This window comes from Carcharhinus amblyrhynchos, chromosome 17 (assembly GCF_965287045.1).
Source record: "Carcharhinus amblyrhynchos chromosome 17, sCarAmb.v2.hapA, whole genome shotgun sequence".
NCBI lineage: Eukaryota > Metazoa > Chordata > Chondrichthyes > Carcharhiniformes > Carcharhinidae > Carcharhinus > Carcharhinus amblyrhynchos.
The window spans coordinates 53,815,159-53,840,864 of record NC_137340.1 but is presented as its reverse complement, the minus strand read 5'-3'; the positions used below and the strand labels follow the sequence as shown (position 1 = coordinate 53,840,864).

The 25,706-nt window shown below is 45.7% G+C and overlaps 2 protein-coding genes across 2 annotated transcripts in view; one reads left to right on the top strand and one right to left on the bottom strand.

The window, feature by feature from the left end:
• Nucleotides 1-11,662: 11,662 nt before the first annotated feature.
• On the bottom strand, nt 11,663-15,174 carry LOC145354531 (BLOC-2 complex member HPS6-like). The gene has a single exon (XM_080205970.1). It carries the CDS (start codon nt 15,151-15,153, stop codon nt 12,253-12,255), a length of 2,901 nt encoding a protein of 966 aa, XP_080062096.1. The 5' UTR covers nt 15,154-15,174; the 3' UTR covers nt 11,663-12,252.
• Nucleotides 15,175-16,718: 1,544 nt separating this feature from the next.
• armh3 (armadillo like helical domain containing 3) overlaps nt 16,719-25,706 on the top strand; it is a 170,020-nt gene continuing 161,032 nt past the window's right edge. The window contains exon 1 of the mRNA XM_080205969.1: nt 16,719-16,866. The gene's annotated coding sequence lies outside the window, so the exon portion shown is untranslated. The remainder of the gene's footprint in view (nt 16,867-25,706) is intronic.

Below are 25,706 nucleotides of genomic sequence, written 5' to 3'. Positions count from 1 at the left end.
GCGAGAGCGAGGGAGAGGGCGAGAGCGAGGGAGAGGGCGAGGGAGAGAGCGAGGGCGAGAGCGAGGGAGGGGGCGAGAGCGAGGGAGGGGGCGAGAGCGAGGGAGGGGGCGAGAGCGAGGGAGGGGGCGAGAGCGAGGGAGGAGGCGAGAGCGAGGGAGGAGGCGAGAGCGAGGGAGAGGGCGAGGGAGAGAGCGAGGGCGAGAGCGAGGGAGGGGGCGAGAGCGAGGGAGGGGGCGAGAGCGAGGGAGGGGGCGAGAGCGAGGGAGGGGGCGAGAGCGAGGGAGGGGGCGAGAGCGAGGGAGGGGGCGAGGGCGAGGGAGGGGGCGAGGGCGAGGGAGAGGGCGAGAAAGAGAAAGAGGGCGAGAGAGAAAGAGGGCGAGAGAGAAAGAGGGCGAGAGAGAAAGAGGGCGAGAGAGAAAGAGGGCGAGAGTGAGGGAGGGCGAGAGCGAGGGAGGGCGAAGGGGGGTGAGTGAGAGAGCTAGAAAGAGACAGCGAGAGAAACAACAAGCGAGAGCGAGATAAAGAGCGAGAGTGAGAGAGTGCGAGAGAAAGAGAGACAGTGCGAGAGAGAGCGAGAGAATGACAAAAAAGAGCGAGAGAGAGCACAAGGGAAAGAGAGATAGAGTGCAAGAGAGAGAGAGTGAGAGAATGAGAGAGCGAGAGATAATGGGAAAGAGAGAGAGAGCGAGAGAGAGAAATACAGCAAGTGAGAGAGAGAACGAGAGAGAGCGAGAGAGAGAGAGAGAGACAGCGACAGAGAGAGACAGCGACAGAGAGAGACAGCGACAGAGAGAGACAGCGACAGAGAGAGAGAGAATGAGAGAGAACAAGAAAAAGAGAGCGTGAGAGAGAGAGTGAGAGTTTGTGAGCGAGCGAGAGAGACCAACTTCTTCTGCAGTCCTGTACTGGTGAAAACAGACTGCCAGCTGAACACACAGTTCCACAATATATCAATCCTTATTGAGTTATTGAAATTGTGTGGCATATGCTGTCTCTAACTTAGAGAAACCAATCTCACAGATGTTGTTTATGAAAAACTTTGATTTATTGATAAGACGCAGCATGGATTCATGAAGGGAAGGTCAAGTTTGTCTAATTTGGTGGAATTCTTTGAGAACATTACATGTGCAGTGGACAATAGGGAACCTGTAGATGTGGTTATCTGGATTTCCAGAAGGCATTTGACAAGGTGCTGCACCAAAGGCTGCGACATAAGATAAAGGTGCATGGTGTTAGGGGTAATGTATTAGTATGGATTGAGGATTGGTTAACTAACAAAAAGCAAAGAGTGGAGGTAAATCAGTGTTTTTCTGGTTGACGATCAGTGACTAGTGGTGTGCATCAGGGATCAGTGTTGGGACTGCAATTGTTTACGATTTACATAGATGATTTGGCGTTGGGGACCAAGTGTAGTGTGTCAAAATTCACAGATGGCACTAAAATGAGTGGCAGAGCAAAGTGTGCAGAGGATGCTGAAAGTCTGCAAAGGGATGTAGATAGTCTAAATGAGTGCGTGAGGGTCAGGCAGATGGAGTACAATGTTGGTAAATGTGAGGTCATCCATTTTGGTAGGAATAACAGTAAAGCGGACTATTATTTAAATGATAAAAAATTGCAGTATACTGCTGTTCAGAGGGATCTGGATGTCCTTGTGCAGGTATCACAAGGAGTTGGTTTGCAGTTGCAGCAGGTAATTAAGACGACAAATGGAATTTTCAAAGAAATCATCATAGAAACCTTACAGTACAGAAAGAGGCCATTCGGCCTATCAAGATGCACCAACCACAATCCCACCTAGGCCCTACCCCCATATCCCTACATATTTTACCCACTTATCCCTCTATCCTACGCACCTCAGGACACTAAGGGACAACTTTAGCTTGGCCAATCAAACCAAACCTGCACATTTTTGGACTGTGGGAGGAAACCAGAGCACCTGGGGAAACCCATGCAGACACGAGGAGAATGTGCAAACTCCACACAGACAGTGATCCAAACCGGGAATCAAACCCAGGTCCCTGGAACTGTGAAGCAGCAGTGTTAACCACTGCGCTACCGTGCCGCCCAATTTTGTCCTTCATTGCTATAAGGGTGGAGTTTAAAAACAGTGAGGTTATGTTGAAGCTGTATAAGGTGCTGATAAGGCCACACCTGGAGTATTGTGTAGTTTTGGTCTCCTTACTTGAGAAAGGATATACTGACACTGGAGGGGGTCTAGAGGAGATTCACTAGGTTTATTCTGGATTGAGGGGGTTGGCTTATGAGGAGAGACTGAGTAGACTGGGGCTACACTCATTGGAATTTCGAAGAATGAGAGGAGATCTTACAGAAACATATAAGATTATGAAGGGAGCAGATAAGATAGAAGCAGGGAAGTTGTTTCCACTGGCGGGTGAAACTGGAATGAGAGTGTATAGCCTCAAAATAAGGAGAAGCAGATTTGGGACTGAGTTGAGGATGAACTTCTTCACACAAACGGTTGCGAATCTGTGGAATTCCCTGCCCAGTGAAGCAGTTGAGGCTCCCTCATTGAATGTTTTTAAGGCAAGTATAGATAAATTTTTGAACAAGTAAAGGAACTAAGGGTTATGCTGAGTGGGTGGGTAAGTGGAGCTGAGTCCACGAAAAGATCAGTCATGATCTTGTTGAATGGCAGAGCAGGCTCGAAGGGCCAGATGGCCTACTCCAGCTCCTAGTTCTTATAAAGGGCTTGTTTTGCTTGCATTGTACTTTTCAAAATTGCAGTCAATTTCTAGCTGACCCAGCATGCCTCCTGACTTTTAACACGCAGTCAAGTTAAAGCTGAGGTGGTTAATTTTTTCAAGCTTGGCATTTAAATGTAATTGCATAGGCAGAAATATCTTAAAATGAAGTCTTTGCGTAGATGAAGCACACAGGCTCAACAAAGTGGATCTGCCTGCTTTGAATACTGTTTTGGCTAAATCGGGTGGTAGCATTAATCTAACCTTTCATCTTCCTTTCAATCAGTTCCACACTCTGTCCTTTCCTTCTCTACGAACAGCATGCTTTGTTTGTATAGCGCACAAGAAACGATACTTTTAACTGCATGCAAATACATGTGATAATAATAAATCAGATCAGTTCAGTTCAAAAGGATATTGTTTATATTCCCCAATAAGAGGAACTGTCAATCTGGTGAGGCTGAAATATTTAAATTCTTTTAGCTTACGAAGTAAACCATACTGAATCAGGCCATTCAGCACACTTAGCCTACACTTTGTGTTCCACATGACCATAAGACATAGGAGCAGAATTAAACCACTGGGCCCATTGAATGCTGGAGCAGACTCAATCATGGCTGATATTTTTCTCATCCCATTCTCCTGTCTTTTTCCCATAACCCCTGATCCTCCTCTTAATCAAGAACCCATCTATCTCTGTCTTAAAGACACTCAATGATCTGGCCTCCACAGCCTTTTGCGGCAGAGTTCCACAGATTCACCACTCTCTGGCTGAAGAAATTCCTCCTCATCTTTGTTTTAAAGGATCATCTCTTTACCCTGAGGTTGTGTCCTTTGGTTCTACTTTTTCCTACTAGTGGAAACAGCTATGTCCAGTTTATCCAGGCCTCACCGTATGCTGTATGTCTCAATACGATTCCCCCTCATCCTTCTAAGCTCCAACAACTACAGATCCAAAGTCCTCAACCATTTCTTATATGACATGAATTTCCTCCCATTCTATGACATCATCTCGGCCTTTCAATACAAATTTCGATTCCCTTTTCTTTCATGTACTCTTCAAGTTTCTTTTTGAAAGCATCTATTTACCTCAACCACTTCCTGTGGTAGCAAGTTCCACATTCAAACCACTGTGAGTTCTACTTCCTTTCCCAATTGGATTTATGAGTGTCTATAATGCACTCTAATCTTGATCCCATGCCTGTTTCAGAGCCTCGAAACCAGAACTGTACACTGCCCTCTTAATTGTGGTGTGGCCAGGGTTCCACTTCTGAATTCCATATTCCAAAAAAATAAATCAGTGCTTTTTAATTGTTTTACTGATATTTAATGATTCCTTAACTTGTATCCTGAGATCACTTTCAATCCAGGCATATGCAACGTTGTGGTTCATGTTGTAGGGTATAAAGACTCAAGTACAAATTCCACCATGGGAGTAGATGGAGAATTTAAATCCAATGAATAAATCTGGAATAAAACACTAATACCTGTGTCAATGACCATGAACCTGCTGGATTGTTGTAAAAGCCCATGTTTTTTAGGGAAGGAAATCTGTCATCCTTACCCGCTCTGGCCTACATGTGACTCCAGACCCCTAGCAATTTGATTGACATTTAACAAGCTACTCAGATGTATACTTTCTTCTATAATTTATTGATTTACTCTGAAACCCAGTATGCAAAGACAATCAGTACAGCAGAAGCTTTCAGCCTAGAAGCAAACCTGCATGGCTGTCCTTCCATACATTTCTTGCAAACACTTGGTCCATTCATCTAGCCTCCCCTCAACTTTTGAGGGGTGATGTTGACATTAGAAGACAAGTTCCATGTTTTGAGTTGAATTGATTTATTGTCACACACAGTGAAAAGTATTGTTTCTTGTGTGCTATACAGATAAAACATATCATTCATAAAGTACATAGGGGAGAAGGTGCAAGGGAGAATGTCCAGGGTGAGTAGTGTACTTAATTACGCTGGCTGCTTTGCCGAGGCAGCAGGAAGTGCAGATGGAGTCAATGGATGTGAGGCTGGTTTGTGAGATGCACTGGGCTTCATTCACAGGCCTTTGTAGTTTCTTGTGGTCTTGATCAGAACTCAGTCTGTATTGCTAGATAACTCCAGATTGCACCACAGAATGCTAACCTTCCCAAAAGGTTGGCATTTCCAATCGTGATGAAAATCAGGACTAGTTTTCGGGTGACTTTGTCTTGCTGTAATTTGGCGAATGCTCCAACAGACCGGCTCTTGGCCAATGGCAGCCATGCGCCCCTTTACCCTTCTTGTTGACCACCTCATTCTCAAGGGTCATTCAGGATAGGCAATAAATTCTGGCCTCGTCAGTGACATCACATCCCATGAATGATTTAAAAAAATTTGTATGACCAAGATGTAGATTACGGTTCTATTTTCCCCCATTAAAGTTCATTCGTCATTTAACTACCCAATCAATAAAGTGCCCTGATAAAACTGGCCTGAATCTGCAAACGTTCTAATGTCTTCTTGCATCATGTTGCACTCTTTCATAGTATTAGCTCCACCGTGGCCCTTCGCCCAAGTTGGAGATCATACAGATGGCACCCAACACACTGATTTTACTTCACTTTTATTTTATGTGGGGGAAGACTGCAAAGGCCAATTAAACACCCAGCATCAGCTTTTCCCAGAAATTCCTACAAATACATTGAACTTACAACACAGAAGTTGGTTGTTCAGCCTACCTGTCTACATTTGTGTTTATACTCCGCAACAACCTATTACCTCTTCTCACCCTGTCCCCATCCCCTTCTGCTTCACCCCCTTAAATCCATCAACATTCTTTATTTCAATCACTCCATGGCAGAATCTCGCAGTCTCAGCAATCTCCAGAAACCCAGTTTCCGAGTTAATGGTTCACTCAAATTAACCCACATTTTTCATTTTTAAAAATTGCTCCTCTGAAAAATTGCAATTGTGTTGAATGAGATTCATTTCAGTCAGAGCGCCGTGAGCTCCACAGACTAACCACCCCACTGCTCTGTGTGAAACTAACCCCAGATGCGGCAGTGTTCTGGCAGGGACACTGCAGCCAATGACAGAACCAGGACCATGTGAGTGAAATGTTTAAGGCTGTATTAGAAATTGAGCCAAATGTACACATGGTAAGAGAAAATGTATATTTCAGTATCAGAAAATTTCGTAACATTGCATTCCAAATCTATAAAGATGTCAGTTTTATTGATGAAACAGGCCCTCCTCTTCAGTTACATCTTAATCTTGAGTTTAGTAATTTTATGTCATGGCCCCAATAACAATTGTCTTTTTATATTAAACTAGATATCTTAAGTTTCGGTACACTACTCCTTCGATTTTGGCAACAATTCATTTGGTTAACATTTTTCCTGCCACATTTTATGACTTACTGCACACTTGAAAAATGATTTCTTCCTCCTGATCTATCACTTTCTGCATTTATGGACAATGGAAGGCCAAGCCCTACCTTGAGTGTTTCATCCTTTCACGTCACACCATACCACAGTAGGGAAATACAGCTACACTTCTCATTTGATCACAGTATCATTGAATCCCTGTAGTGCAGAAGACACCATTTGGCCCATCGAGTTTACACCAACAGAGTGACTTAACCAGGCCCTCTCCCCACCTTATCCCTGTAACCTCACACATTTACCATGGCTAATCCATTACCCTAAACATCTTGGGATACTGAGAAACAATTTATCTTGGCCAATCCTGGCTAACCTGCGCATCTTTGGACTGTGGGGAGCAGTTGGAGCACCTGGAGTAAACCCACCCAGACATGGGGAGAATGTCTTTGTGGAGTTTACCCTTCAGAGTAAAACAAGTAAAACAAATCCCTCCCTGTCACCTGTTTATAAAATTATTCAGATGTCAGAAGATACAACATAATCTAACGGCAGCTAATTTTGGCAAAAAATATGACTTCACTCAAAGTCGATAATGTAGAAAGTTATACAGAACTTAAAAATGAGAACAAATAAATGACAGATAAATCAAAGAAGGAATTTGGAGAAATCTATATTTTCCAGAGAAGGGCAAGGCTGTAGAACTCCTTGCCACAAAAGTAGTTGAGATAAATATCATGGACACGTTTATGGGAAGCTGGAGAATGAAATGAGGTAGATAGAAACCGGGTAGGGTTGACGGAGGGTTAGATGGAAATAGGTTGGGAGGAAGCCTGTATGAGCAATAACACTGGTACAGTCTGGTTGGACCAGTTTCTGTGCTGTTAATCTTACATGAAAGCAGATTTTACTTTATGTGAAAATCCCCTAGAGGAATTGTTTCATCAGTTCAAATAGTCTGTTTAACTCCTGTTTTGTAGCCTGGTTCTACTCCAGTTTGCAGTGATTGTGCATTCTACAGACTGTAATCAGCAGCATGTGAAATTACTTTGTGAAAATTCCAACTCAATACCAAAGGATCACGAGCCCAGACAACATCATGTCAACAATTTGAAACAAGATATTGTTAGTCACACTCCACTGATAGATGACATCTCAGCAAAAGAGGGGGTTTAATTTACATCAATGAATGGTCACGTGGGAGCTTTACTTTGTATCTAACCCCATGCTGTACCTGTCCTGGGAGTGTTCGATGGAGGAGAGTGCAGAGAGAGCTTTACTCTATATAATCCCATGCTGTACCTGTCCTGGGAGCATTTGATGGGGACACAGTAGAATGAGCTTTACTCTGTATCTAACCCTTACTGTACCTGTCCTGAGAGTGTTTGGTGGGGGACAATTTAGAGTGAGCTTTATTCTGTATCTGACCCTTGCTGCACTTGTCCTGGAGTTTTTGATGGGGGACAGCGTAGAGCAGCATTCCCCAAACCCTTTTTGATCTCCTCACAATACTAAAGGAATCCCTGAGAAACATATTGAAAAGTTAAATTACAAAAAATTATTGCGCAACAGGTACAAACACTCAAATACTTAAAAGAATTTGATATTTTAAATGAGGAAGTCGAGGATTCCATCAACAAAACAGTGCTTCTGATTTATTTGGAGAATAAGGAAACATTTGGGATACCATCCCTAACATTCATTTAATTATGTGCACGTGCAGCAATAGGGATTGCTTAAGCCTTACTGACTCGAACACATGACCATGTCAACTGGGGTACAAGCAAACAGCCTTACGACTATCTTCATTCTTATCTGTCAAACAAGTAACTGCGGGGCAAAAAAGGAAGAGGCATTGAGGAATATCCCTCGGGTAAGGGGTTTGGATGGGGAGGAGTTTGTTAAGTGTGCTCAGGAGGGTTTCCTGACACAGTACGTGGATAAGCCTACAAGAGGCTGTACTCGATCTGGTATTGGGTAATGAACCTGGACAGGTGTCAGATCTCTCAGTGGGAGAGCATTTTGGGGATAGAGATCATAACTCTATCTCCTTTATACTAGCATTGGAGAGAGATAGGATCAGGCAAGCTAGGAAAGTGTTTATCTGGAGTAAGGGGAAATATGAAGCCATCAGGCAGGAAATTAGAGATGTAAATTGGAAGGAGGTATTCTCAGGAAAATGTACCGAAGTAAGGTGGCAGATTTTCAAGGAATATTTGTCTGGAGTTCTGCACGACAATGTTCCGATGAGACAGGGAGGTTTTGGTATATTACAGGAACGAAAGTTGTAACGAATCTAGTCAAAGAAAAAGTGTACAAAAGGTTCAGGGAGCTAGGTAATGTTAGGAATCTAGAGGAATATACAGCTTGTAGGAAGGAACTTAAGAAGGAAATTAGGAGAGCCAGAAGGGGTCAAGAGAAAGCCTTGGCAGGTAAGATTAAGGAAAACCCTAAGGCGTTCCACAAATATGTTAAGAGTAAAAGGATGAGGTGTGAAGGAATAGGACCTATAAAATGTGACAGTGGGAAAGTTTGTAAAGAACTAGTAGAAATAGCAGAGGTGCTCAATAAATACTTCGGTATTCACAGTGGAAAAGATTTTGGTGGTTGTAGTGCAGGCTTGCAGCGGACTGAAAAGCTTGAGTATGTTGACATTAAGAAAGAGGATGTGTTAGAGCTTTTGAATAGCATCAAGACAGATAAGTCGCCGGGGCCGGATGGGATGTACCCTATGTTACAGTGGGAGGTGAGGGAAGAGATTGCAGAGCCTCTGGCGATGATCTTTGTGTCATCGGTGGAGACAGGAGAGGTTCCGGAGGATTGCGGATGTGGTTCCTATATTCAAGAAAGGGAATAGAGATAGCCCAGGAAATTATCGACTGGTGAGTCTAACCTCAGTTGTTGGTAACTTGATGGAAGAGATCCTGAGAGACAGCATTTATGAACATTTATAGTATGATCAAAAGTAGTCAGCAAGGCTTTGTTAAAGGCAGGTCATGTCTTACGAGCCTGGTTGAGTTTTTTGAAAATGTGACTAAACACATTGACGAAGGAAGAGCGGTGGATGTGGTTTGTCTCCCATGCAAGGCTTATTGAGAAAGCAAGGGGGCATGGGATCCAAGGGGACGTTGCTTTGTGGATCCAGAACTGGCTTGCCCACAGAAGGCAGAGAGCTGTTGTAGAAGGGTCTTTTTCTGCATGGAGGTCGCTCACCAGTGGAGTGCCCCAGGGATCTGTTCTGGGACTTGCTGTTTGTGATTTTTATAAATGACCCGGATGAGGAAGTGGAGGGATGGGTTAGTAAGTTTGCCGATGACACGAAGGTTGGGAGGTGTTGTGGATAGTTTGGAGGGATGTCAGAAGTTGCAACGAGACATACATAGAATGCAAGACTGGGCGGAGAAGTGGCAGATAGACTTCAACCCGGATAAATGGTACATTTTGGCAGGTCCAATGAGATGGAGGAATATAATATTAAGGGAAAGACTCTTAGCAGTGTGGAAGATCAGAAGGATCTTGGGGTCCGAGTTCATAGGACTCTCAAATCGGCTTTGCAGGTCGAGGATGTGGTTAAGGTGGTGTATGGTGTACTGGCCTTCATCAGTCGAGGAATTGAGTTTAGGAGTCAGGAGATAATGCTGCAGCTGTATAAGACCCTGGTCAGACCGTACCTGGAGTACTGTGCTCAGTTCTGGTCGCCTCATTACAGGAAGGATGTGGAAGCCATTGGAAGGGTGCACAGGAGATTTACAAGGATGTTACCTAGATTGGGTGGCATGCCTTATGAGGATAGGTTAAGAGAGCTCGGTCTTTTCTTCTTGGAGAGATGAATGATGAGAGGGGACCTGATAGAGGTGTACAAGATGTTGAGAGATATTGATCGGATGGATTCTCAGAGGCTTTTTCCCAGGGCTGAACTGGCTGCCACAAGAGGACACAGGTTTAAGGTACTGAGGAGTAGGTACAGAGGAGATGTTAGAGGTGGTGGGTGAGTAGAGTCGGCGGCCGTCAGTGGTGGTGGAGGCAAATTCGATAGGGTCTTTTAAGAGACTTCTAGATGAGTACATGGGACTTAATAGGATTGAGGGTTATAGGTAAACCTAGTAGGTAGAAATATGATTGGCACAACTTGTGGGCTGAAGGGCCTGTTTGTGCTGTAGTTTTTCTATGACTCTATGAAAGAGGAGTAAGGGCATGCATAAAGCAATTGTTCAAACAGTCCAGTGCTTTCCCTTCTATGAAAGGCATGGACTCTTACAGCGCCCTAGATGCAATGGATTCTTCACCATACAGGAAGTCTCAAAGCTTTACTCTTGCTGAGATGCCAAGGTCCAAAACCATTCTTTTGCAGGCTGCATCCTAGCAATTGCCTATTCTGCACCTCTCCTTTCCTTCTCCCCCATGTACTCTATGGGCAGTATGTTTCGTCTGTACGGCGCACAAGAAACAATATCTCAATATGCACCTGACACACAATAAATCAAACAACGTTCATTTGATATTCTAATATGGACAGAGGCAGTGGGAAAGTAGTCACTGACATGGTCTTGGGATCGGAGTCCTGACTGCTCTCCACCCACTTCCCCTGAATCCAGGTTAACCAAGATTTCACTCACTGTCCTCAACCCACTCCACCTGGGCAGAGGATCCAGCAGCATCACAGAGTAATGGTGTGATCTTCCTTGCCCACTTCTGTTGACTGCACGGCTCATTATATTTTGATTATCTGACCCTAACCTGCCTCTCCTTTCAAACCAAAATATAAAAACAGATGATAAAACTGGATAAGGACAAGCAGCATTTCAAAGATTTGATGCTGAAGATTGATTGATTGGAAGTGCTTCAGAAGGTAACAGGCATTGAGCAGTGCTTACTCCGTAACGGAGGGTGAGAGTGTTGAGAGAACCCATTGGGAGAGAAGATAAGCAAGAATTTTGACTTCCAGTTTTCCTAACAGTTAACTCATTGCGTAAATCACTGCTCAATGCAAACAATTTGAGTGAATTCCCATTTCATCTCAGCAGACAGAGTCCTGGTCATACTGCAATACTGAGTGTTGAACAATGTCTAACTTTACTGTATTATGAACTAATACTAGATTCAGCCCTTTCCCAATCACATCTGCAAAGAACAGCACGATGTGATTAAGGGGAGAGTTTTATGCAAGGAGATGCGACCGGGATTATCCCTGCAGAAAACATTTCACCCTCAGACAATAAGAGCAAAAGGAATTTCATGTTCTGCGAGCCCTCTGAGGGTCACTCCTTATAGCTTTTAATCAGCAGGGCAGTGTCTGACCATAAATCCTACCAGCCAGGTCATAGTAACAGCAGGTAAGGAGGACTGAAACAAAGAGCTCAAACCCTCAGTGGCCCGGTTTGCCAACCTCTCAAGCCAGTCACACACAAGGGGCAGATTGTTCTGATGATGCATTGGGGCTGAGAAACTTTTTCAGCTGCTAGTGCGTACTATGGAGATCACAGGTATTAAGCGTGTCCATCACTATCAGGTACACTCTCCTGCATGGAGGTGCTCCCTTCTGGCAGTGGACAATCGAAGCCACAGATACCATGTTAACAGCATCACACGGTAGCCTTGGTCTATCCCAATACAAGTAAAACCTTTATGCAAAACATAATTATCGGAGAACAAAATATCAGTAGCAAATACATTCAAGATAAATAAGACATTTGTTTATTCTTTTCTGAACTTAAGTCAGATAATTTGTGTCCAATGTAATACAACTCCAGGCTATACCCTCTCAACCATCTCCCAAACCCCACTTTTCAAAGGGTTTCAGCCCAATGAAATTAAAGGCAAGGATAATACGGCGTGTAATTAAAATCGAGGGCAAGCATTGGCAAAACTGTTAATAATCTACTTCAAAGGAAAGGCATTTAGGTGAGTAGCTGTTTCTGTGCCCACAGTCCACCCAGTACTGTCTGTGTCAGAATACATGCCCACCTCCGACCTGCCTGGTGATTAGCAGGTAAGAGGGCAGGGAGCTTATAAATGTCATTGTTCTCACATTCTCCAGCTGGGTGGTCCCTTAGCATGTGCAGCATTATTATAAAATTTCCTTGCTATCTTTAAACAGCATATATAAACAATACATTGGGGAAAGTTCCGACTTGACCTCACAGCAGAAAGTGCAAACCTTTTTGTATTTCACAGTGTTTATACAGTAGTGTTCACAATGGCTTGTTTGCCTCAGCGCTGGGTTCAAAGTTCAGAGGGCTGCTTTGAATAGTCCCTTTTGTCTGCCTGGGTGGCGTGGGTGGAGGGAACACAAGCGTCTTTAGCCCCTCAGCCACGTCTGTGCTCTGCTGATCTGCACCCCGTGTCAATACTTTGGCCAGCAGTGGCCGCAGGAGCCTGATGGTCAGCTGATTACTATCGTTTGAATAGGGCCCTAGCTCACAGCTTGAGGAAGGCGCAGATCTCAGGATGATGTCAAGTATGTCTGCGACTGTGGCATCCTCAGGGCACAGTTCCCAAATCTCCTCCAAGTATGAATCCAGGGCTCGGTGCCGGGAGATCTGGACCAGCATGGCAGCAAACAGCTCCTTCTTCAGCAGGGGCCCTTGCTGAGAGAACCTATGAGTGGCCTCCACTGCTCTTTGCCACATCCTCTGCTCAATTAGGATCCGAACTGCTTGGATTATGGCATTCGGCCTCCTGCTGCACAGCAGGAGTTCAATGACTGTGTCTGTGGAGTCTCCGGCCCCACCGTCGCAGGTTGGTGGGATGACAGAAAGAGCTCTCTTGTACAGAGGGGCATTCTCTGGTCCCTCGTTTCCCCCATAGTTCCGGCAAGCAGCCAGGTGCTGCTGCGTTAGCTCCACAAACTTTGGCAGCCACTTAGGGTGGAACCGGTAGATCAGGCGGCAGATCAGCTCGAAGACTGGCACCACCCCATTGGTAGCAGCCTGATCAGGTGGGAGACTCGGACTGAGTATGACCCTCCACAGGTCAGCAGTGGCTCTGGTGGACAGGGACCCTTCGTTGTCCTGGTGCAAGTGCAGAGTCCTTTTGATAGCCTTCCAAGCTTGCCTTGGGAACGTGCTGAAAATGGAATTCAAATAGACCAAAGCTTCTCCATCAAGCTGACTATGGAGCAGCCTCTGAATCTCCTGATCAGTTATTTCCTCCATGTAAATGGTCACCTCATTCTCTGATCCATTTATAATACAGGACTTGGCCTCCTCCAAGTTGATGTAGCTTTGTATTTCCCCTGCTATAATGTTGTGCAGTTTGCTGTTGGTCTGCGGGTTATATTGGCGTGTGTTCCCGAGATGGAGTTGGTTCGCCAAGATGGAGCAGAGGGTGATGGGCGCTTGGAACATTGCTTCACTTTTCAGCTTCTTCACTGTTAACCTGCTGCGACTCAAACTCCTCTTTTGATAATACTTGCAGGCTTCCTCCAAGACCAGCTGCTCCAGTGCCTCCTGGTATTGATCCTTTCCCCACCCCGATGTGGTATTGGAGTGACAAGACTGAATTTCCAGGACATAGACACCATCCTCTGCCAACAGCTGGATCTCACCAATTTCCCGGCAGGGCAGTAGTATCAGGGGCTGGACATCCAGAGTCATCTGCTCCTTCATCCTACCTGTCTCAGTGTCAAACATTTGCAACGTCCTGCCCACTGTGCAGGCCAAGGTGGTCCCACAGATCTCCATCATCACTGAGTCCTCGGCCTGGAGATTCCTATTCAGGCAGCAAAGGAGCCGGATATTCCCATCATTTCCAATCAAGCTGACCTCTCCATCGCCTGTGGCCAGCAGAAGCCCAGTTGCACAAGGGGAGACTGTCCTGATGTCCAGTAGCGGGAGGGAAGTCAAAAGGCCTGCAGTACCCACTACCAGACCCCTAAAATCATGGTCCCCAGGGAGCAGTCTCTTGGTGCCCAGGACTCCTTGGGCCAAGCTAGTGATGATCAACATATTCTCCTGGGAATCCCAGATCAGGATGCACTTGGCCACGTTACTCATGGGGCTAGGGCCATCACTGGGCATCGGGCAGTTGCTAGGGCTGTTGCCAGCCACAGGGCAGTTGCCAGCCACAGGGCAGTGGCTAGGGCCGTTGCCAGGCACCGGGCAGTTGCTAGGGCCGTTGCCGGGTATGGGGCAGTTGCTAGGGCCTTCGCTGGGCACCGGGCAGTTGCTAGGGCCTTCGCTGGGCACCGGGCAGTTGCTAGGGCCTTCGCTGGGCACCGGGCAGTTGCTAGGGCCTTCGCTGGGCACCGGGCAGTTGCTAGGGCCTTCGCTGGGCACCGGGCAGTTGCTAGGGCCTTCGCTGGGCACCGGGCAGTTGCTAGGGCCTTCGCTGGGCACCGGGCAGTTGCTAGGGCCTTCGCTGGGCACCGGGCAGTTGCTAGGGCCTTCGCTGGGCACCGGGCAGTTGCTAGGGCCTTCGCTGGGCACCGGGCAGTTGCTAGGGCCTTCGCTGGGCACCGGGCAGTTGCTAGGGCCTTCGCTGGGCACCGGGCAGTTGCTAGGGAGCAGGTAGATGGCCTCCCCAGCCGCCAGCAGCCTGCAGGCCGGGCTGTTGTGCATGACGATGCGGACAGCCCCCAGGGACAGGCCGCTGAGGCCGGGCCCGAGGCCGAGGCTCAGGCTCCGGCTGCAGATGCAGCACTGTGGCCCGGCGGCCCGGGACCTCTCCTCACACCAGGCGATGGAGTGACCGTCCCAGGCGGCCGACAGGAGGCGGGCCCCAGGCTGCGAGCTGAGCTGGGCGGCCTGCAGCAGCTGCCAGTCCCCGGCCTCCTGGCGGCCCCAGATCTCGGCCTTGCCGCGCTGGCTGATGAGGGCGGTGAGGGGCTGCGGGCTGCCCGGCCTCTCCAGCTCCAGCACCTCCAGCAGCCGCTCGGCGCGGCCCAGGCCGGGCTCCCGGGAGCCCGCTCCCCGGGCCGGCTCCAGCCTCAGCAGCCGGCTGTCCCCGGGCCGCGACAGGAGGCCGCGGGAGGAGCAGCGAAGGCCGGGCCCGGCCCGCAAGAAATCCCGCAGCTGCTGCCCGGAGTGGGCCCGGCCCGGGAGCCGGCGGAGCCGAGCCGAGCCCGATGCTGGAGCCGGAGCCCGGGGCCGCATCCTGCCCGGAGCCGGGGCCGGGGCTGGAGCTGGAGCTGCAGCAGAGCCCGGGGCCCCAGTACCGCAGCCCGGGCTCTCTCCTTCCCTCCGCCGCTCTCTCTCTCCCCCCTCAGTCTCTTTCTCTCTCTCTTTCTTTCTCTCCCTCCCCCGCTCTCTTTTTCTTTCTCTCCTGAAGCTGAGCTGTTTCCGGGTCAGAAGCTGCGTCAATCGCCCTGCACAGGAGGATCCCAGCCAGCCAGCCTGTCTGTGCTGACTCTGAGAGAGCTGTCACCCAGCCCTGCTCTTTCCGCATTCATCTGCCAAAACTTCCCCACCCACCCAGAACCACACACCGCTTCTGCTGCCAACCTCCCGCAGTGTTCACATTCCTCTATAACTAGGAGGCACATTTACTGAACACACTCTTACACAGAGCCAGCACAGACCCGATGGGCCGAATGGTTTACCCGTGCTGTAATCATTCAATACACAGAAACATCATTTACACAAATGAAGAATATGAATAAGCTTGCACACGAGGTGCATATTCCCAACTGTACACAAGGACTAGATCATTCACAATAGGCCATTCAGCCCAGTGAGTCTATGCCTGCCCACATTAAGCCTCCTCTGCAGCCCCACAAACCTCCAAAATATCAGTTTCTGATTCCCGTTTCCACAATATTTTGTCTTTATCTCCAAAATACCTGCCTCCAGTATCTCAGATTGTAATACTCCGCCTTCTCACACCTTTGTGCATTTTTACCCTCCCATTTACATTTTTTAAAAACACTTAAAACTCACCTCTTTGACAAAACTCTGCTCTGATTAGTAATTGAGATCCTGAGGGGGGAATGCTGAAAGGATGTTTGTAAGTTTCCTGACCTAATATTGCCTTCTTTTGACTCAGTGTGATATTTTCTTTGACGATACTCCACTTTGGGCTACTTTAAGGTGCACCCTCAGTCCAAGCTGCTGGGTGCTCAGTTATTTTCATGAGGCCAGTTCTTTCGAAATTATGTTTTTTTTCAGTTTGGTTCGTCACAATTCTCCAACTGGGCCTCCCTGTTAGTCTGGTTTCTCTGGGAATGGTGTGAAGGAAGCCTGCCCTAAAACAATGAAACCAACGGTCAGCTCCATTTAATCACAAATCAAAATAACCGCCCACGGCCAAAACACTTTTTGCAGACTCCTGCCTCAAGAGGACCTCCCAGCTCGTCTGCCAGTATCCCACAATGCACCGGGATTCCTCCCGACAAGTCTGCCAACATCCCACAATCCTCCGGAGTTCCTCTCGCCCAGTCTGCCATAATCCCATAATTCCCAGAGTTTGGTGCCCCGCCTATATTGAACTTCTTTAAAAAAGTTACTTATTATTTGACGGTGTTGAGACCTATGGATATTAACGTAATGATTTTGAGCTGTCACATTGGAAATTATGGGATGTTGTAGGCTGGCGCAGGGGGAGAAAGAAGACTCCGGGATGCGGGAGACTGAGTAGAGCCTTGTCCTGCATTGTGGGATACTGGCAGACCGTAGTTGGGGGCGTGCCTAGGGCTGTGGGAAGTCCCGGCAGAGTTCAGCTGGGCCAGTGCCCGGTATTGTGGGATACTGGAGGAGAGCGGCTGGCAACCTGCCGGGGATTGTGGGATATTGGCGGACTGAGGCTGGAGGAGCGGCGGGTTGAGGATGGGAATCAGTGAGCTGGTTTGGTGACTGGAATGGGTGTGACAGGTAAGAAGATGCCCGAGATCAGGGCCTGGTGCATCCTGCTTTTCCCTCCTTGGAATGGGATCAGTTCCTCATCCTGGAATGCTGCAGTCAAGAGGTAGTAGGGAAAACAGGAAAGAGCTGGGATTGGGAATCAGGTCAGGCCTCAGGTACACTTTACAATGAGAACGGACAATGAGATTCCTTACTCAGTACACCTACTTGTGAAAAGCCCTTTTGATTAAATATTTACGGTGGCTTTAACATAGCTTTAAATACGAAATAATGTTTTGTCGATTTAACAAAAGGTTCCAGCCACCAACCCTAGTTCCTAGCACTGAACCTTAAAACTTAAACCTTACAGTATTCAATTACCAATCGCACTTTGCAATCAGCTTCACAAAACATAACTAATACATATAACACGCAGTGCTATGGGTCAAGTGCTGGGAAAACGGATTAGGTAGGTAGGTAAGGTATTTCTCAGTAAGTAGTCTCACAACACCACATTAAAGGCCAACAGTTTTATTTGGTAGCACAAGCGTTCGGAGCATTGACCCTTAATCAAGTGAGTCTCAGATTTTGGGAGACTACTTGCTGTGCCTACTCCAGTCCAAAGCTGGCAACTCCACATCACAGGCATTTCTCACATATTGGTGTAGACTAGATGGGCTGAAGGGCTTCTTCTGTGTGATTTTATGATTCACTATCTGAACGTCTTTGCAGAGAAAGAGGGGCAGCTAGGAGGTTTTATCTCTGACTGCTCAAATATGTCACCTATCATCGTCAAAACCTCTCTAGAACCACAATGATTGCTTAAAAGCATAAATCAATCCTCTGGAGAAATAATCCTGGTGGCAGTGGAATGCAAAAATCCGAGTGGCTGCCAACATTTGTGGCATGATGTGAGCATATTGCACATGTGATGGCTATAATAGACTGGAAAACATTACTGAAAGGAAGAAAGTGGACAGGCAATGGCAGACATTCAAGGAATGAATAGATTAACTCCTAATAATGTTTATTCTTATTTGGCGGAAGGGTGGTAAGGAAACTGGCCAAACCATTGCTTACAGGGGAAATTGCAGATAGTATTAGATTCAAAAAAGAATACTACAAATTAGTAAACAAAAAGAAAAATACTTGACAATTAGGAGCATTTTAAAATTGAGCAAAGGAGGACCAAGGGATTGATGAAGGTGGAGTTGTGGGGGGGATAAAGTATGAAAATAAACTAGCGGGTAATATAAAAACTGACTGTAAAAGTTTCCATAGGTATGTAAAGACAAAAAGATTGACAAAATTGAACGTAGGCCCTTTACAGTCAGGAACAGGAAAATTGTAGAGTCATAAAGGTTTACAGCAAGCACACTGGCCGTTCAGCCTAACTTGTCCATGCTGCCCCTTTTTTTGACCCCTAAGCTAGTCCCAATTCACCCCCTGTGTGAAAAAATTGCACCTCCTTTTGTATATCTCCCCTTTTACCCTAAACCTATGCCCTCTAGTTTTAGAATCCCCTATCTTTGGGGAAAGATATTGACTATCTAGCTGATCTATGCCTCTCATTATTTTATTAGTCCTCTATAAAATCACCCCTAAGCTTCCTACGCTCCAGAGGAAAAAGTCCCAGTCTATCTAGCTTCTCCATATAACTCAAATGATCGAGCCCCAGTAGCATCCTAGTAAATCTTTTTTGCACTGTTTCTAGTTTAATAATATCCTTTCTATAATAGGGTGACCAGAACTGTACACAGTATCCCAAATGTGACCTTATCAATGTCTTGTACAACTTCAACAAAACATCCCAACTCCTGTATTCAGTGTTCTGACCAATGAAACCAAGCATGCCGAATGACTTCTTCACCACTCTGTCCACCTGAGAGTCCACTTTCAAGGAGCTATGAACCTGTACTCTGAGAGCTCTTTGTTCTATTACTCTCCTCAACCCTCTACCATTAACTGAGTAAGTCCTGTCCTGGTTCAATCTACCAAAATGCATCACCTCCCATTTATCTAAATGAAACTCCATATGTCATTCATCACCCACTGGCCCAATTGATCAAGATCCCGTTGCAATCCTAGATAACTTTCTTCACTGTCCACTATGCCACCAATCTTGGTGTCATCTGCAAACTTAGTAACCATGCTGCCTAAATTCTCATCCAACTCATTAATATAATGACAAATAACAGTGGACCCAACAGCAATCCCTGAGGTACACCACTGGTCACGGGCCTGCAGTTTGAAAAACAACCCTCTACAACCATCGTCTGGCTTCTGTCATCAAGCCAATTTTGTATCCATTTGGCTACCTCACCCTGGATCCCGTGAGATTTAACCTTATGTAACAACCTACCATGTGGTAACTTTTCAAAGGCCTTGCTAAAGTCCATGTAGACGACATCAATTGCACAGCCCTCATTTACTTTCTTTGTTATCCTTTCAAAAGACTCAATCAAATTTGTGAGAAATGATTCATACTGAGGAACAAAGAAATGGCTGATGAACTAAATTCCTTTTTTGCTTCTGTCTCTATGAAGGAAGACATGAATAATGTACCGCAAGTTCTGAGAAACACAAGTTTTAATCAAGAATTATAGATTTATTGAGTCTGTACAATGCAGAAGGAGGCCATTCAGCCTTTGAGTCTACATCAACTTTCCAACAGAGCATCAAACCCAGGCCCCTTTCGTGTAATCCCACATATTTACTCAGCTAATTCCCCTAACCTACACATCCTGGGACACCAAGGGGCAATTTATCATGGGTAATCCATCCAACCTGCATGTCCCTAGACTGCAGGAGGAAACCGGAGCACCCAGAGGAAACCCAGACACGGGGAGAACGTGCACACTCCACACAGGCAGTCACCTGAGGTTGGAACTGAACCCAGGTCCCTGGCACTGCAAGGCAGCAGCGCCAACCACTGTGCTATCCCACCAAATGATATCTTGGTTTCAAGAGCATGATTGTTGTGTGTACATTCCTTCCCCTGATTTGCTTCAATTCTTCATTTTATTCTCTCCAATTTTAGTCACACAAAATGCCAAATTGAGCTCCCCAAAAGCTGTCTCTTTCTCCTAGATTCTGTTCTCTCTCCGCACCTCATCCCTTGGGATCTTTCACAACATGTTCCATTTCACTATTAAAAGTCTTTTAACCTTGCATAAAAAATACCCCTGACCCTCTTCTTGGTATCACATGGTGGGAAGGCAGAAGGGGATTTTACTCAAATCTGGCTTGATGTTATGTTCCCCAGGGATATGCAGAAGTGCTGCTAAAATCAGAATTAGTGAAGAAATGATTTTGGGGAATTTAGTGTGGTTGAAGGTGAATAAATCTCCAGGGCCTGATGTACTTAAGGAAATGGCCCGAGCAATAGTAGATCAATTGGTGGTCATTTTCCAAAATTCTTTGGACTTTGGAATTGTTTCTACAGATGGGAGGGTAGCTAATGTAATCTCCCTATTCAAAAAGGGAGGTAGAGAGAAAACAGGGAACTATAGACCATTGAGCCTAATGTCGGTAGTGGGGAAGTTGCTGGAGTCCATTATCAAGGATTTCATAGCACAGCATTTTGAAAGAGGTGGTATAATCAACCAAAATCAGCCTGGATTTACAAAAGGGAAATCTGTCAAGCATGGCTTCCCCTTTGTAAACCCAATTTTGGAAAATTACCACCAATGGATCTACTACTTCCAGGGCCACTTCCTTAAATAGCATGGGATGAAGATTATCAGGCCCTGGAGATTTACCCACCTTCAATCCCATCAATTTCCCCAAAACCATTCCTAATGGTGATTTCCTTCAGCTCGTCACTAAAACTTGTTTCTCTCAGAACTTATTTATGTCTTTCCTTTGTGAAGACAGAAGCAACGTACAAATTTAGTGCCTGAGCCATTTCTTTATTCCGTGTTAAGATGCCTTCTGCGTCTCTTGGGCACTGCAGGGGCTGAGGTGCGTTATAGACCCTGACAATCACATTTTGATTTGACGTGTCTTAAGTTTCCTTTGTACTTTTTGTTTCTGTTTGGGCCATTCCCCTTCCTTTTGGGGAGCTGCCCCCTTTTTCTTTGTCCTAATGTAATTTGAGTTTGTGTACTTAATTCGACCTGAAAGACCCCCCCTTCCCCCTCCTTCCCCCTCCTTCCCCCTCCTCCCCTGTTAAAAATCCTCCTGTTTCTGACTGTAAGAGGCCTATATTCATTTTTGTCAATCTTTTTTTCTTTACGTGCCAATAGAAATTTTTAGTCAGTTTTTATGTTCCTTGGTAGTTTAGTTTCATTCTCTGTTTTCACCTCCTTGATCAACCCCTGGTCTTCCTTTGCTGAATTTTAAACTGTTCCCAATCCTCAGGTCAGTTGCCTTTTCTTATTAATTTGTATGCTTCTTCTTTAAATCCAATACTGAAGGCAATAAATACTACAAAGGCCTAACAACATACCAGAAATAGTACTGAAAACTTGTGCTACAGAACTAGCTGCACCCTTAGCCAAGCTACAACACTGGCATCTATCCATATTTTTATTTCATTACTAACTTAAACTTTTTCCAAGTACTCAGTTTAGTGCAAAAAAAGCAAGCAACAGGAATTGACTCATATTCAATTCAACAAACTTTTGTGTATTTAACACTTCCAGTATTAAATTCAAACTTACAATAGTTGCAACACTTTATAACTCTTCTACTAAACATTAATTCTTTACTGAATATTGACTCTAATTCTTTAACTGAAAACAGATACTACCTGGCTTAGAACGAAGTGGCCAAGTCCATTCCCGATGGAAATTCTGTCCATAAAGGAATAGAATTAAGCCATTTGGCCCACTGACTTTGCTCTACCATTCGATCATGACTGATATGTTTCTCAACCCTGTTCTCATGCCTTTTCCCCAGAACCTTTGATCCCCTTACCCAATCAAGAACCTATCAATCTCTGTCTTAAGTATACTCAATGATTTTCTCTCCACAGCCTTTTGTGTCAATGAGTTCCATAGATTCACCACCACTCTGGCTGAATGAATTCCTCTTTATCTCAGTTCAAAAAGGTTGTCCCTTTACTCTTCACTCTTTTGCCAGTCAGCCAATCTTCTATCCTTGCTAGTATCTTGCCTCTAACTCATGAGCTCTTATCTTATTCAGCAGCCTCCTGTGCGGCACCTTGTCAAAGTCATTCTGGAAATCCACGTAGATAACATCCACTGGCTCACCTTTATCTAACCTGCGTGTTACCTCCTCAAAAATCCTAACAGATTTGACAGGCGTGACCTCCCTTTGACGAAACCATGCTGACTTCACTCTATTTTACAATGCACTTCCAAGTATTGTGAAATCTTTTCTTTAATAATGGACTCTTAAATCTTACCAACGACCAAGGTCAGGCCAATTGGCCTGTAATTTCCTGTCTTTTGCCTTCCCCCCTTCTTAAACTGGAGTGTTACATTAGCGATTTTCCAGTCCTTTGGGACCCTCCCTGACTCCAGTCATTCCTGAAAGATCACCTCTTATGCCTCCACTATCCCTTCAGCTATTTCTTTCAGAACTCTGGGTTGTAGTCCATCTGGTCCAAGTGATTTATTCACATTCAGATCTTTCAACTTCCCGAGCACCTTCTCCCTGTGTCTGCATGGGTTTCCTCCGGGTGCTTCGGTTTCCTCCCACACTCTAAAGATGTGCAGGTTAGGTTGATTGGCCACGCTAAATTGCCCCTTGGTGTCAGGGTAAATATGTGAGTTTACAGGGATAGGGCCTGGGTGGGATAGTTGCCCATTGAGCCTGCACCTACCACAATCCCATAGACCCTATTCCCATGGACCCTATTCCCATAACTTCACTATTTACCCCACTAATCCCCCTGACGCTAAGGGGCAGTTTTAGCATGGCCAATTCACCTAACCTGCACGTCTTTGGAGTGTGGGAGGAAACCCACGGGGAGAACGTGAAGACTCCACACAGACAGTGACCTGAGCCAGGAATCGAACCCGGGACCCTGGAGCTGTGAGGCAGCAGTGCTAACCACTGTGCCACCCATTTATGTGCCTGTAGAAGACTTTGGGAATCCAAAGTGCAGGCTTGACGGACCAAATGGCCTCCTTCTGCACTGTAGGGATTCTTTGAATCTAACAAGAAAAAACATTTATTAAACATTAAAAGATATTCCTTTACTCCTGCTTTAGCTTAACTAATACACATAGATCTTAAGATTAATATGGATTCCAAAGTACATCGTAAACTGCATTCATCTCATTAATACAAAGTCCTTTTAAGCGCACAGATTGGCTATGGTCCAATACGCACACTCCATCCTGAACCCAAGTTAGTGTCTGTGGATTTCTCCTTAAAATCCCACCCAGATGATTGTCATGTGAGAGTTTCCAAACTCCATTCATAAAAACATGCTTTAAAATAATATAGTTAAGGCTTTCCAAAAAACATTTTTATTCAAAGCTTCTTTTTTAACAGAGATTTAGCACAGATTTTACACCAACCCTTTTAAGATTTCTTTGTCTTGACTGTTGTACAAACTGTTCAGAATTGCTTTAACTATTGATTTGATTCGATTTATTATTGTCATGTATTGGTATACAGTGAAAAGTATTGTTTCTTGTGTGTGATACAGGCAAAGCATGTTGTACATAGAGAAGGAAAGGAGAGGGTGCAGAACATAAGAAATAGGAGCAGGAGTAGGCCATCTAGCCCCTCGAGCCCGCCCCGCCATTCAGTAAGATCATGGCTGATCTGTCGCTGCTCAGTTCCACTTTCCCGCCCTCTCCCCATAACCCTTAATCCCCTCTCTTATCAAAAACCCATCAACCCGCATCTTAAAAATATTTAGCGAGGCAGCCTCCACCACTTCAATGGGCAGAGAATTCCAGAGATTCACCACCCTCTGAGTGAAGAAGTTCCTCCTCAACTCCATTCTAAACCGCCCCCCTTTTATCTTGAGGCTGTGCCCCCTAGTCCTACTGTCTTTTTTGAGCGGGAAGAGTCTCTCCACCTCTATCCTATCCATCCCATTCATCATCTTATACGTCTCAATGAGATCTTCCCTCATTCTTCTAAACTCTAACGAGTACAAGCCCAGTTTATTCAGCCTCTCCTCATAGCTCAACCCCCTCAACTCCGGTATCAGCCTAGTAAACCTCCTCTGCACTCCCTCCAGGGCCAAAATATCCTTGCGCAGGTGCGGCGCCCAAAACTGCACACAGTACTCCAGCTGCGGCCTCACCAATGCCCTATACAGCTGCAGCAAGACCTCCCTACTTTTATATTCAATCCCCCTTGCTATGAAGGCCAGCATCCCATTCGCCTTCCTGACCACCTGCTGCACCTGCAAGCTGGGTTTTTGCGACTCATGTATTACAGTCATAGCTAGGATGTAGAGAAAGATCAACTTAATATGAGGTAGTTCCACTCAACAGTGGCAGTAGGGAAGAACCTGGAACGTGATCTCAAACTTCTGTTTCTTTTTTCCAATGAAAGAAGATGGACGAGAGAATGTCTGGGATCTGTGGGGTCCTTAATTACGCTGGCTGATTTTCCAAGGCAGCGGAAAATGTAGTCAGAGTCAATGGATGGGAGGTCCGTTTGCGTGATGGACTGAGCTTCATTCACAACCCTTTGTAGTTTCCTGTGGTCTTGGACAGAGCAGAAGCCATACATCTGGAAAGAATGTTTTCTATGGTGCATCTGTAAAAGTGACTCCTAGACTCTAGTGAACTTGCTTCCAATGTTTGTTTTACCTTTGAATTCTGCTCCCCCTTTAAATCTAGTCACTGCAATTGTCTCAGAACATTTTGTTTACTCTTCCTTGAATTCTTCTTTTACCATGATCTCCATTCTCTTAACTTCAATTACCATAAGCTATTCTTTCTGACACAATTCCCTGGTTACCTGGACTGCAACTTGTTCCTTCAGAAACCTGTATCTTTGCAACTCCCTTGTCTTTTCCAGCTTCACATGGCACAGCTCAGAGATGTTCACTCCCTGCTGCCCTGTCCCCAACTGCAATCAGGTTCAGCTAAGCTGAGAACAACAAGCCTTCTTAACTGCAGTTGTTAAGCAACCACGCTTACTACTACTTATTCTTCATGCCGTAACCCTTTCTAAGCACAGTAGAACTACTGTTGGAATTGAAGCCAACCTGCCACACATGTCACCTTAGTCCAGCATGTATCTAACCATAAGTTGTATCCTGCTTCCAGTCACAGTAACATTTAATTAAATACACTTAAAACTGTATCTTTATCAAGAGTAGTATAAATTCCTGAAAACTACCTTAATTATTATAACATTTGGCAATATTTATGTCTTGACCAATATCACTAAAAATCAATGATCTCATTATTATATTGCTGTCTGTTAGAGTTCCTGTGCACAAACTGGCGTGGTGACTGCAATGGGTGTGGTGGGCGCGGTGACTGCCAGTGGGCATGGTAGATGATCAGGTGGGGGGTGGCAGAAGACTGTCAGACAATCGAGCAATGGCACCATTGCTGGCTCTGTTGTTAAACAGGGAGGGACAAAGAGCACTAGAGCAATAGTTATTGTGGACTCTATAGTTAGGGGTGCAGATAGGCGCTTCTGTGGACGTGAAAGAGACTCCAGGAGGGTATGTTGCTTCCCTGGTGCCTGGGTCCAGAATGTCTCTGAATGAGCAGAAAGCATTCTGAAGGGACAGGGTGAACAGCCAGAGGTTGTGGTACATATTGGTACTGATGACATAGGCAGGAAGAGTGATGAGGTCCTGCGGCAGCAGTTTAGGGAGTTAGGTAGAAAGTTAAAAAGCATGACTTCCAGGATTGTAATCTTGGGATTACTTCCTGGGCCAAGTGCCAGTGCCAGTAGTACAGCTCAACACGTGG

What these genes read in the sequence shown, in the direction of transcription:
- LOC145354531 (XM_080205970.1), bottom strand. Translation starts at nt 15,153, where the DNA reads ATGCGGCCCCGGGCTCCGGCTCCAGCATCGGGCTCGGCTCGGCTCCGC.